General features: G+C 33.7%; 2 protein-coding genes across 3 annotated transcripts; one reads left to right on the forward strand and one right to left on the reverse strand.

Annotated features, from left to right (window-relative positions):
• Positions 1–882: 882 nt before the first annotated feature.
• LOC124542234 (zinc finger protein 320-like) lies at positions 883–4,768 on the reverse strand. The gene is made up of 2 exons (XM_047120181.1): positions 4,340–4,768; positions 883–1,572 (listed from the first exon to the last, which is right to left on the reverse strand). Exons 1-2 carry the CDS (start codon positions 4,579–4,581, stop codon positions 1,029–1,031), a joined length of 786 nt encoding a protein of 261 aa, XP_046976137.1. The 5' UTR covers positions 4,582–4,768; the 3' UTR covers positions 883–1,028.
• A 447-nt stretch (positions 4,769–5,215) lies between these two features.
• On the forward strand, positions 5,216–11,978 carry LOC124542236 (UPF0547 protein C16orf87 homolog). 2 transcript variants are annotated; one of them, XM_047120183.1, is made up of 4 exons: positions 5,216–5,418; positions 7,493–7,660; positions 11,087–11,171; positions 11,695–11,978. In XM_047120183.1, the coding sequence occupies exons 1-4, from the start codon at positions 5,368–5,370 to the stop codon at positions 11,877–11,879; spliced, it is 489 nt and encodes a 162-aa protein (XP_046976139.1). In that variant the 5' UTR covers positions 5,216–5,367; the 3' UTR covers positions 11,880–11,978. The 2 variants fall into 2 exon arrangements, with proteins under 2 accessions (XP_046976139.1, XP_046976140.1); XM_047120184.1 differs by having other exon boundaries at positions 5,241–5,418; positions 11,087–11,159.
• Positions 11,979–14,508: the final 2,530 nt, after the last annotated feature.

Consider the following 14,508-nt stretch of genomic DNA (forward strand, 5'->3'; position numbering starts at 1 on the left):
ACGAGAATCGAAACGACGTAAGTCGAGACATATAAGATTGAGATTATTTCGTTTTCATCTTCTTGGGAAATCAACTTGTGACGAGGCAATGTCAACTTAATTCCCCAATTCTAGAAATCGAAACAGCTGACGTAGGTTTGAAGAATGGTGTCAAAACATTCTTGGACGTCACTTTTTTTTTTAAATGACTTTTCTTTGTACCAAGAGGGCACAGATTATTTCGCCAATGTCACGTGCGATTGGACGTAACTTGAGACATAAGATTGAGATTACTTCATTGTTTTTTGTTAGCACTAAGAAACAACTGAATTCTCCTATACTGAAAATCTGACGTATGTTTGAGGAAGTGTCATAACATCGTCGCCGTAACTCGAAACAACGAAAATCGAAACGACGACGTAAGTCGACGACTGCTGTTACATTCATCCCTATCTTGAAACAGACCATTAGAAACTCTTTTAAAAAACTCATATTGCTTTAAGGCAAATATTTATCAACAGTCCATTCCACGAGTTGAACTCCTAGGGAATCAAATTCTAGCATCTGATTGGTGCAAATGTGCATAAGACATAAGAGACTAATCCGGCAATCCTTAGAAATGAACCTTCTTCATTTCTAAGGATTGCCGGAATCCTTGTCAATGTAAACCCACATATTGACTACAGTAGAATCCCGATTGTCTGATCGATTATCCGAATAACCGATTATCCGGACTCATTCGTCTCGTCTCTAATTAGTAAAAAAAATAATTTAAAAATGTTTTGACGGCGCAACGAGGCATGTTACGACTAGTTTGCTCCCGCCACCGACAGTGTACTGCCGCTCTTATTTGTTTGCCGGTTCTAAGTAAAACCAAAAATATTAAATTTTAAATATTGTTCGATTTGCTTCATAATCGATTATCCGGATTATCGATAGTAGGGAATACCCTTGGTTTTATTAGATCCGGATAATCGGGATTCAAATGCAAGCTACGGATTCCTTTTGGGTGCTCAATTAGATTCATAGAATGGACTTAAGATGTATCATCATACCTGTATAGGCGTTAAACTCTCAATTTTACTAATCTTACACTGTAGTTTACCTCTATTCCTTTTCTTTTTATTACAATTGTGACGTATAAAGAAGTAGGACCTTTTAAACGTCATATTACAGTTATTACAGTGATGCTTCTTCACTTCTCCATGCTTCTCATCGTAATGCTTCTTGAAATCCCTATCCAATACCACCATTTTGCATATTTCACATTCAGTCGTTGTGACACGGTTGCCAGTCGGATAGAACGCTGTCAAATCAAGAAGTACCTTGCATTCTTGTACCCTTACATTCTTGTTATCAGTGTATTTTCTTACTAAGAGAACATTGTCACTGGATTTCTTAATTTCTACGATACTATCTGTGTTTAGAACCTTTTCGAACCAGACTTGATTGATTTGTTTCTTACTGTACGCCGGTATTTTGGTTACTAGATTGAAGTGCGACCGTCTTATGTGGTACTTCAGCCCTCCCTTGTTGGAGAATGACTTCTCACAGGCACTGCAGGTGTTGGACGGTAGCTGTTTCGTTTTCAGACTGTAAATGAAAGTTATTAATGAGTAATGTGAAATTAACCCAACGTGGGTAAGAGTCAAAATGGCCCAGTGGTTAGAACGCGTGCATCTTAACCGATGATTGCGGGTTCAAACCCAGGCAAGCACCGCTGATTCATGTGCTTAATTTGTCTTTATAATTCATCTCGTGCTCAGCGGTGAAGGAAAACATCGTGAGGAAACCTGCATGTATTCCAATGAAATTTCATAGAAATTGCATTGGAACAGCATGGTGGAATATGTTCCAAACCTTCTCCTCAAAGGGAGAGGAGGCCTTTAGCCTAACAGTGGGAAATTACAGGCTGTTGTCGGGTGTCATGTGAAATTAATGTTTATCAATCTTAATGTTGATGTCTGTATATATTGTTGTCATCTTTATGTTTCTAATTTATTCGTCCAATTTTTACGAGCCTTCAGGTCATTGCCCTCAGCAATGTTTATATGTAAGGCTGACCTTTTTCCATTTATTAAAATAAACAAGAGGTCCAATAAATAAACCATCAGTTTGCAAGTGGTCACCTCATGTTGAAACTAAAAATTAGTAACCATCCCTAACATCATAAATGGTACCATAACCTTGATAACTAAGATGTTGTGTCCCTTGTGCTCATATTACAACTGGTTTATTCACCCTGTAAGCCAGAACACAACAAATCTAAGTGTTACTGTTAGATATTACAATATTGGTTAAGGGGGATAGTACCTACACAGATGGGCTTGAACAGAAATTTTTTTTATATAGTATAGGCTAGCAAATGAGCATGTGGGCCAACTGATGGTAAGTGTCACCAATCATATATCTGTAAGAAATATTATCCACTCCTTAGGAGCTTAAATGTTATGTCCCTTGTGCCTGGAACACAACAATACTATGTTCTGGTGTTTGGTGGCAGAATATGCTGATGGGCAGGTGGTAGCTAGGCTAGGCTTGCATAAAATTCGTCAATGGTTGATCTACTGAAACGAATCTTTGTGAGTTTACTCATCAACTCGCAACAGTGATGGATAATGGTGGTCAGGTGGATGTTGTGTACACGGACTATTCAAAAGCCTTTGATAAGATCTCTCATTCTTTGTTGGTAAAAAAACTTGCTGCCGTTGGTATTCACGGTGACTTGCTTCGTTGGCTCGAATCATATTTGAGGGATCGTAGCCAAGCTGTTTCTATCAAAGGTTTTTGTTCATCGTTTGTGCCCGTTACCTCCGGTGTTCCTCAAGGTTCTCATCTCGGGCCATTATTATTTAATATTTTTATTAACGACATTAGTCAATCTATTCATAATTGTAACATATTACTTTATGCGGATGACATGAAAATTTTCAAAATAATTAAGTCGCCTCAAAATTGTTTAAAACTTCAAACTGATCTCAATAGCTTAGATAATTGCTGTGATAAAAACCTCTTACGCTTAAATATTAAAAAATGTAACATTCTAACATTTACTAGGAAACTGAGGCCAATAATATTTGATTATAAATTGCAGAATACCTGTCTGGTTAGAGTTTCCGAGATTAGAGATTTGGGTGTTTACTTAGACCAGAAGCTAACTTTTACCTATCATGTGAATTATATAACAGCTAAAGCGTATCAAATGCTGGGATTTATTCTTAGATTGACTAAGGAATTTAAAAATAGCTTTACCTTAATTCTACTTTTCAATGCTTATGTTAGATCTATCTTGGAATATTGCTCTACAGTTTGGAACCCTTATTATAAAACGTATGTAAACAAAATAGAAAAAATTCAGTCAAAATTTTTGAAACATTTGCGATTAAGAGGTGGCCTTTCTGATAATACTGACAATAATGATATTTCGGGTATCATTCCGTTAAATATGCGTAGAAGTATAAGAGACCAAATATTTTTATATAAAATTGTTCATAACATTGTTGATTCTAAGAGCCTTAACTTTATTTTTTGTACCCCTTTGTAAGTGTGACTATTCAAAGAATATGTTCTTGTTACGTGCATGTAAAAGTTATAACAAACATTGTACAGAATTAGATATATTTAACTCAAAACTTAGCGAATTTAAATTTAGTTTACGTTTCACTTGCATTCTGTGCTTTCTGTTTTTGTTTTTGTTTTTAATATAATATGTCATTTATTTGTATTAATTTTAAGTGGAAACTTGATTGATTTATGTTTTTCTTATATTTGTTTTTTACTATTAAGTGTAATTATAATTGTTTGTTTCCCAAAAAATAAATAAATAAAATAAATAAATAAAACATTGCCACCAAGTATGGATAGGTAAGATGCTACATAATAGCTATGTTTCAATGTACTTAATTTAATTTAATGCATATTCCATATCATGTGTAAAAACTGCTTTTGTTTTATGTACTACTTCAGTAAACAATTTCAAATCAAACTTAATTTTATTCAACTCAAGTAGGCTCATACTTGCACTTTTTAATTGTCATTTTATAAGATGTAAATTATATTTAATGTAACCACCATTTAACAATACAGATTATACCAAGAAAAACAAAAATTTATGTTAGTTTTATGCATGTCAAAATATATTTCAAAATTTTATTAAATTGGTTCATATATTTTGCATGAAAATCCACAAATACTAACTCTAACTCCATGCTATTTTATCGTCTAGTTATTCTTTTGATCCCATTCTTAGTCAGTCATAGAGACTAACAATATAAACAGTATCTTAAAAACTAGTAATATTCTATGTGTTTCAACTTTGTTATAAACATCGTAAGATATATCGTTAATCTGTGTTACGTACCTTTTATCGTTGTGGATGTAGTAAGCATGCGTAACGAGATTGCCACGGTTTTTAAAAACTATATTGCACCATTCGCAAGTACGGGCACTAAGGCAAGTTAGTACATGTTCCTCTATTATTTGTTTCGTTAAAAATTTCCTCTCACAATAGTGGCATATGAAATACTTATTGAAACTACTTGTATGTTCAAATTTAAACTTATTTTCTTCCGAGTTTGAATATGTACTTTTCAAGAATGCCATTGTTTACAAAATGTTTGACCATTTTATGTTATGTACATGTTTATTAACGGTTTTGATACAAGTTTTGAGATAACATTTTTTATCGTTTGTTTTGTACGACCATCTGTTTGGGTCTTTGTTTATTGTTATGAAATATTACATTTATAATTCGGATTTATTACAAAAAAGTACATTTTCGCACTGTTCTGTTGACATTTTTGTTTATGACAACAAATGGACACAGATAATAACCTAAAAGTTATATAGATCAACGACTTCGAATGATTCGTTCGATTATCCAACACTAATTAATTATCCCAAAATATTCGATTCTAAAACGATATCAAAATACTTTTTTTTCTATTCGTACAATAATTTTTAATACATTATTTGTGATTTATAATTAGATCGTAAGAATATCGTATATTTTTCTGCCTTGCAACCAACTTGCAACTGTGTAACTTAAACAAAAATGTAACTTAAAACAGCCTTGAATTACAGACATTTATTTTCTATTACAAATTGTAATATACGCTTTCCTGAATTTAAGTACCCATTAATAAACCAAGAACCAATTATAAAAACATTATAACATATACCTTTTTTATTATTTATTAAATTATGATGGCTTGGCAACATTGACTATAATATTTCTTTTTTTGTTTATGACGTTTAACAATAATTACAAAAAATATTAAAAAAGTATAATTACGTGATGATTTACTTTCAAAATACGTGATGTTTTAAAAACTATATGTTAATTATTTAAACTCTATCGTAAGTTATAATTTTATTAACGATTTAAAAATGGGGAAAAACAAAATGATAGCGAAGAGCTGCCCAAAATGCGAATTACAGGTAAAAAAACTCTTTTTAATTCTCTGCCTAATATAGTTAAAAAAAGGACATAAGCTTACCAACAAAGAATCATAACTTATTATAAGATAAATTATTTTAACTCGGAAGTTAGATCAGTTTTACCTCTTCCGTTTTTTTTAATACACAGATTTTATTCAAAAGTTTTATAAATCTTTCATAACCCTTTGATGTTGGGTGCCAATTGACCTTAGTCAAAAAGACCTCCGGTTTATTATTATATTTAATATTTTTAGGATTTTTGCCAGTATAACACTTTCACTCTGTTAGGCATAGAAAAAGCTATGTAAAATTTAAATTAATCCAAAAAGCTTCCAAAATAATCTAACATGAACAATCTGTTTGTAAGACCTACCTACTTCCTACCCTTCCTACCTACCTCTACCTTTAGGTCATAGATATTGATTTTAAATTGCTAGAACTTCCAACAATAACAATATATTTATTAATAAATTAGTTATTGATCTAATATACTACATGATATGATATAATATATATGGGGAAATGCTGCTAGCATTCTTGCCACGATTCCACGCGGTCAAGATTTATACAGTAACTAGTTTTAGTTAATATTTGTATATAATATATTTAAGCATTTAATGTTGTTAATTCTTATGTTAATAAATTATCAGCACACAAAATATATGCACTAAAGTTTTGTAGCTTGTATAAATATTCTTTCACATTTCTTTATTAATTAGCTTCAAGATAGTACTTAATGGCAGGCAGGCAAGCCTGCTGAGTAATACATACTGATAAAATATTCTAGCACCATACAACAATACTCAGTTTTGTTGTGTTCTTGTCTGAATGGTATGATATTTGAGTTAGTGATAACAGGCTCAGGACATAACATATGTTAACATTTTACTATTATTATTATATTAAAATAAAACAGAAAATTTAAACATTAAAACATTTTAATTTAATACAATGAACATTACAATTAGTACAATAATCTTACCTTTAATTTACTGTAACCATCAAAGCCCTAAAACGAACTGATAGTAAATCTATGCACACAGTGCTTTTAAAAGCTTTAGCCTTAACATTTACAATTTATTTAACTACCCGCTTTGCTGATTTTATTCACATTTTAATAAAAATAGTCAAATCATAATCATATTTATGTTTATATATTGTTTATTTTTAAATGGCTTACACATAATAGTTCCCAAGGTAGGGAGTGCATTAGCGATGTAAGGAATGGTTAATTTTTCTTACAACACCAGTATGTGTAGGGTCTAACTGGTGGCCCATTTAACCATCCTCTAATGATTTAATATATCAAAATGTTGTGTTTCTTTCTACCAGATTTATAGCGGTCAGTCATGCTCCAGAGTCTTCCTACAAATTAAATGGTTCTTTTATTGGTGAAATCAATTCTAAAAGGATGTCAACCCTATAAGGAACCTACCTATCAAATTTCCCGTTTGTAGGTTTTATAGTTTCTGAGATTTTAGTATCAATCAATGAGCAGTATTTCACTTTTATAAATATAGATATATATATTGCATAAATAAGGAATATATGGAGTTTGAAATGTACATAATTAAATAGTATATTGATAAAATAAAGTCATCAATTTACATCAAGACTCATAAATTTTTAATTACTGTTTTATTTTGATTTTTTGTTTGTTTGGTATTTGTACCAAAGAAACAAAATATAGTAATCAGAATGGGTAATTAATTAAAAAAAACAATCTACCAACAAAACACGCTTATTTTATGTTTTATCGAAATAAAGAATTTAACCATAACTTTTATTACACTAAATGGCTGACAATAATAACAATTTGCGAACGCCTTATATAGCCTATAGCAGGTAGGATGGTGTGGTAGGGATGACACTCCTTACAATAGAAAAAATTAAGAAGTAGGAGATGTTAATTAATATTATAATTGTAACAAGTTTAAAGAATAGATAAATTTAATTTGTACATAAGGAACTCTGGAGTACCCTTTAACTCTCTCTTATTATTTAAGGTTATGGTGAAAAGTTACCACCTCGTAGATCATCTGCCATAATGGTTGTGATTTTGTACATATCGCAGGTAGCGGTCGCGTCCAAGTCGTGTAAATGCGGGCACACGTTCTTCGCAGCGAGACGCGCTGCAGACACTCTACCAGCGGTGGAAGACATTAAACGCAGGACCGGTAGGGTGAGGCGCTCTCAGCCACAGTTCTACGACGCCCAGCATTATCAGAAGCAGAAGAGAAAGGTTGGTATTGAATTACTTGGTATTGGGACCGAGATGGCCCAGTGGTTAGAACGCGTGCGTCTTAACCGATGATTGCGGGTTCAAACCCAGGCAAACTCCACTGAATATTCATGTGTTAAATTTGTATTTATAATTCATCTCGTGCTCGGCGGTGAAGGATAATATCGCGATTAAAATACATGTGTCTAATTTAATAGAAATTCTGCCACATGTGTATTCCACATTGCAATGGAACAGCGTGGTGGAATATGTTCCAAGTATTACTTTCTCAAACGTTACGGTGTCTAATAAGTCCCGTACCGGTACTTTGATATTTTTCATACGAGGTCTTAAACGCCCCATACTGCAGGAATGTAAAAAAAAATGATTTCGCAAATAAGTTAAGGCTCACTCACCGGCTCAAGGGATACAACATCTTAGTTTCCAAAAGTTGGTGTCACATTGGCGATGCAAGGAAGTGTTAATATGTTTAACACGATCTATAATTTAAATAATTGTCTTTAATTAACATGACGTTGTATTTTTAAATATTAAAAAAGAGTAACTACTGAGCTTCTTGCCGGTTCTTCTCGGTAGAATCTACTTTCCGAACCGGTGGTAACTTCACTTAATTGTAAAATGACGATTCAAAAGTGCTTATAAAGTTACTTAAGCCTACTTGAATAAAGTTTATTTTGATTTTGATTTTGATTATGGACCGGCCGTGCCTCTTTTGGACCACCAGTTGTTCTTATTGCACGATGTACGCCATGTACCATAAAACTCATACATGGCCGTAGGCAGGCGGGGGTTTTGGGGGTTCAAACCCCCCCCCCGAAATTTTTTCACTAACCGCTATCGTATTATCAAAAAAAATATTTTGCGCTAATTAAACAAACAAAACGTAAGTATTTATTGATTTCTTCAGAAAATTAAGCCATTTTGTCTAGATACGACAATAAATCTAAACAAAATGAATCATTTTACGCAAAGACTAGGGGCAATAAATACCCTTATTCACATTTTATTAAGATACTAATTTTTGATGTCATAATATCACGTTAGTAATTTTAGATACTAAAGAAGATAAAAGAATGTAAGACAGATTGTAAAATTTCTGATACATGTACTGTACATATGTACAGGGTTATTGGTAATTCGACGTATATCCGTTAGGAGGAATAATTTTAACCCCCATATGCATAATCGAAAAGTGAACCATTTTTGAGTTATCACGTTTTTGAGCTTTTTTCAATTTATTTAAAAAAAGTATCAATTAATAGCTATGTTTTTCTTTTGTTATATAAAAACGATTAAACACTGGATATTTGTCAATATTTAAACAATAATTATCGGTCCAAATTTAGAAATGGGAGACGGAAAACGAAATTTATTCAATATTTTTTCTCAAAAATGCCTTAAAAACTAAAAAAAATCATTATAATAAATCTTGGCGTGCAGATTATTTTAAAAACATAACCGTTTTCTTAGCTTTAAAAAAATTTATTAAAAAAGAAGGAAATTATTTCAAAACAATCGAAATAAAATGATCAGAAAGGACGCTGGTGGAAATTCGTAGTCGAACATGAACGAATTCGTACTAATGGTCGCTCTTTAAAATTCCCTCAAAATTAACTAAAAATAACAACCAATGAAAAAAAAACTTACTTACTTAATACAAATTTAAAATAAAATTTAGGAACAGAAATAGTTCAATAGCTAAGTTATAAATAAGAGATTTTGTAATATAGCTTAAATAAAGTATTAATAATCGAATCCGAGAAACTATCTATAAAAGAACATAGCAAACACGGCATGTTCTACAGTGTATAATGCAGAATTCTATCCTTACTATTCTCACGAAGAAGGAAGGAAAGGAAATTATTTTTTTATAAATTTGAGCTTAACGCGTATTCAGGAGTCGCATCTTATTTGGAAAATAACTCTGAACCATTAGAAGCTACATTTGATCAAGATGGGGTTACTAAATATCATAATGGCATGTTCATTGGAGTGAAAAAGTGTACAAAAATATCCTCATGTGAAATCCTCCTCAATAGTCCAAATAGTCACCCCTTATCACCGTCAAATTACCAATAACCCTTATATATATATAAGGTAAATTACCAATAACCCTGTATATTTTATTGAGAATATTCCTACTATATTATTAAAAAACGGATAGTCGGCGCTCTTTACCGAATAGTCGCCGACTACGAAAGCAGCCGAACTCCTGGAAGACTACTTTGGTGCATCCTATCCCTAAAAAGAGCAACCGCCCAGACCCGTCCAATTATAGGCCAATAGCCGTCATCTCCTTGTTTCGATTCCATCGGGGTCGTTCAGCCAGTGATCTTCTAGCCTTCTTACCTTAGTCATAGATGGGCGGAAGCAGTTGAGAGCAAGTGGGAGGCATTGGCGGCCAGTCTGGACATAGCGAAGGCCTTCGATAGCGTATGGCACAAAGCGCTTCTTTCGAAGCTCCCTTCCTACGGGCTTACCGGGAAATTATGCAATTGGATCACCAGCTTTTTGGCAGATCGGAACATTAAAGTCGTTATATGGAGCATGCTCTCATTTTAAATTCGTTAATGCCTGTGTTCCACAAGGCTGCGTTCTATCACCCACTCTGTTTCTTCTGCATATCAGTGACATGTTGCAAATCTGTAACATTCACTGCTACGCAGATAACAGTACTGTAGACACCTTATACACCGGCAAGGCTAATATTTCTCAGGAAAACTTCGGAGAAAACCGGAACAAACTTGTGTCTTGTGGCTCGAATTATTGACAATCAAGCCCTTTTCGACCTGCTCGATTCTTTAGCTTTGCGTAGAGATGTTAGATCACTCTGCATCTTCTACTTTCGAATATTTCACGGAAAATGTTCGGACGCATTGTTTGGATTAATCCCGGCTGCGGAATTTCACCTTCGGACAACTCGTCAAAATTCTAAGTTTCACCCGCACCACCTTAATGTTCGAAAAACCACAACATCATGATTTTTAAGACTTTTCTACCTTGCACAACCACTCTGTTGCGCCAGCATTCGCCGACGCTTTTTCCGAACTGATACGACTTCGGAACCTTAAAAAAAAGAGCGTACTCCTTCCTTAAAGGCCGGTAACGCACCTGCGAGCCCCACAGATGTCCATGGGCGATGATAATCACTTTCCATCAGGTGAGCTTCATGGTCGTTGGCCCCTATAACATAAAATAGCCATCGATTGTCTTTTAAACAAATGTGTATAAATTATGTCTAATTTTAATATATCTACTTATGCTTATTAAAAAAAAAACCTGTTGTTTTTTTTTCCTAGAGCACGAAATGAAATCCCCCCGAAATGAAATCCTGGCTACGGCCCTGAAACTCAATACCAAATATATCATGACATTACTTTATAATCAGTAAGAAGTATTTGTTGATATTAATTTATTCCGTTTCAGTCGCCGAAGAAGAGGATAATATCGAAAACGTACAGCGACGAAGATTACAAAGGGAAGGGAAAGATCGAAAGTGGTATGTTTGTTTGTAAGTGAATCTTTAAAAGGTGATAAGTTGCTGGGCAATTTTATATATAACAATAATCATTGTATTACAAGGCAATATGGTTTATTTATCTCTGTCAACGTCTGTTCGTCACCGTCCGCTTCTATTCGTCAACGTCCGCTTCTATCCGTCAATGTCCGCTTCTATCCGTCAATGTCCGCTTCTATCCGTCAATGTCCGCTTCTATCCGTCAATGTCCGCTTCTATCCGTCACCGTCCGCTTCTGTTCGTCATCGTCCGCGTCTGTTCGCTACCGTCCGCTACTATCCGTCACTGTCCGCTTCTATTCGTCACTGTAAGCGTCTGTTCGTCAACGTAAGCGACTGTTCGTCACTATCCTGGTCACCACATAATGCTACTTATTTCTGCGTCCGTCCGCGTTCTTGTTTATCGCTTATATATGGACTACTCTCGTTTTTCACTGTTTGATAAGATTCTTCATCCATCTAAGATTAGACATTTTATAATAAGAGTCAATATGTAAACATATTTTACATATATATAGCAACAGCGAGGGCCAGACGACGTCGCGCCCTCCGCAGAGCCCAGCGGGAGCCGCCACAGGGCGACAGGACGAGGGATCCGACGCCACAGCTCAGGCCGGCGCAGCTCGCTCGCTGTAGACTGATCTTATCTGAGATAAATAGAAAAATGCGCGCCGTTACCTGGCAACCGCCAACGGATGCATGAACGTGTACTTGTGATGATATTACAGTACTAAATTAATTATAAATAAATTGATATTGTATAAAGTTACATAAGGGGGGGGGGGCATATTCATTTATTACGTAAGACTATTTTCGCTAGTTCTTGATACCCTTGTATAATAATTATTACATAAGAATCTAAAAAAATGATTGAATGTTGGGTCTATTTTAATTTCCAAGTAACAATTTTTTGATTTGTAATTTCGTAGGTACTACAAGTGTGTAGGTACTAACCCGTTTTTCTTTTTTCAAATAATTTAAAATTCTTTAAGCACTTTTAAGCACTAGCGCACATTCAAGTCCGTGAATGTGTACAGATGCAGACACAAATGTCACCCAATTGTCACGTCGTAACGTGCGCGCACCTCCATACATATTCATGGACTCGACAAGAGTGATCAAACAGTCACCGTTGCAAAAGTCAACAGTGCGCGCTAGTTCTTAAACTCCTTCACAAGAAAATATAAGACATGTTCGACTCCCCTCCCCCCTAGATCGTTTTAATAAATGAATGGCCCCCTAATGAAGAATTAAAATCGATTATTTCTACATATCGATTTTATTTTAATCTATTGTATATAAGATAAAATCAATTTTATTTGAATTTGGAAATCGATAATGAATTATAGAATAAATTAATCTGTTTTAAAATACAATAGGTATGACAATTGAATCGAAATTATTTATAATAACGTGCATACAGACAAAGTAGTTTCCAATGGGAAGATGAGTGAAGAGAAATGAAGCTCTAGGATCTTAATATGCCATGAGATCTAAATTAAACAAATACTTTCGTAGATATTACAGATTTAAAACGCAGGGACATAGCGGTTTGTATATTAAGACATTCTGTAGTGTATTTAGTACTGGCTGTGCTCGTGACCTTGTACGCGTTTGGATTTAACAAAAACAAATATTATTGTAACCTAACTTATTCCCTATTGTAGGATTTATCTGCCCGAGAAAGTCCCGTCAAAATCGGTCCAGCCGATCCAGATAAAAAGACAGACAGACAAAAATTGTAAAAAATGTTATTTTGGTATATGTACCATGTGTACATACAATATGCATTGAGTGAAAAAGGGCAGAGTGATTTACAAACATACACTCCAATTTTATTATATGTATAGAACAGCGTTGCGACCGTGCGATGCCGTGCCGGATAGCTATGTATAAAGAGATAGAAAATGTAAATGTAAGGTTTGTTTAACTTTACTCTTCTTGCCATTGGAATACAATTCATAACAAGCACAGATAAGAAATAAACGTATAAAAAAATGGAATAGTATCAAGAACGAATTTATTAAATGTAATTAGTTATTTTTAATTAATTTTTAATTAAAGATCTCGCTTATAAGTTTAAATTTTAATTTTTTAAATGAAATGATTTTTTTTTGTCGTCTGGCAACATTAAATTTAATATATTAAGTATAAAACAATTTTATTTCCTATTATTGTAACATAATTTATAATTGTAAATAAATAATTATTATTAATAAGATTTTTTTGTTTTAGTCTGATTCATAATAAAAAGCTTTAGATAATTCTAAAATCTTCAACAAAGTTCCCCTTTTCGATATCCCAAACATTTTTGCGAATTTTCTTAATATTAAAACAAAAAACAACAACAACAATTATACGCAGTCAACAGTACTCAGTATTGTTGTGTTCCAGTTTGTGAGTGGGTGAGCCAGTGTAACTACAGGCACAAGGGACATAACATATTAGTTCCCAAGGTTGGTGGCGCGTTGATGATGTAAGGAATAGTTAATATTTCTTACAGCGTCATTGTCTGTTGGTGATGGTGACCACTTACCATCAGGTGGCCCACATGCTCGCCCGCCAACCTATTCCATAAAAAAAAATCGGCAAAATAAACGTTTTGCCATCAAAATAAGTTATATTTTAAACGTTTTTTTTTAATCATAATTCAAAATAGGAAAAGGTTTACATTCGTACACGTGTACAAATTCTAGCATTGAAACTTCAGAACCGTTGTTTATCAAATTGCCTGGTGATACTGAAGTTTTTGCCTATATGACGTCACACCATGGTGACTCGTGTTTTGGTTTTGTATATTTTTTTTTCAGGCAACATTTAAAAATTCTTCGTTGTGTAAAGACCATCCTCGTATAGTACGACACAAATTAGATGTAGCATCGGAAAATACAATGGAATGAAAATAAAACCGATTACTGCCGATTCACACAACCAATAGAAATAGCTCCCTATCGCGCCATTCGACGCTATTCGTCGCTATAGATTCACGCGTCAGAGAAGGCAAGTGCATGTAAATCGACGCGTCAAATGGACGAATATATTCGGTCATATGATATTACAAGTTATCACGTTTATGCAAAGATCATATTAGCATAAGAAATATATATTGATAATTTGGGATAGCGTACTCAATTCGGATGTGATCGGTTTTACGAATTTTGCCGATGCGACATCTAAGTTGTGTCGTACTATATATACTTCAAGGAATATTCTAATTTACTGCACTTAGCAGCAAATTCATTGATTCATTTGTATGTTATAGTTTAGCTTCAGCAAATCAAAAGCAAAAAATCACAAAGACAAATATCAATAAATATATTAATATAAAATAT

This window comes from Vanessa cardui, chromosome 30 (assembly GCF_905220365.1).
Source record: "Vanessa cardui chromosome 30, ilVanCard2.1, whole genome shotgun sequence".
Taxonomy (NCBI): domain Eukaryota; kingdom Metazoa; phylum Arthropoda; class Insecta; order Lepidoptera; family Nymphalidae; genus Vanessa; species Vanessa cardui.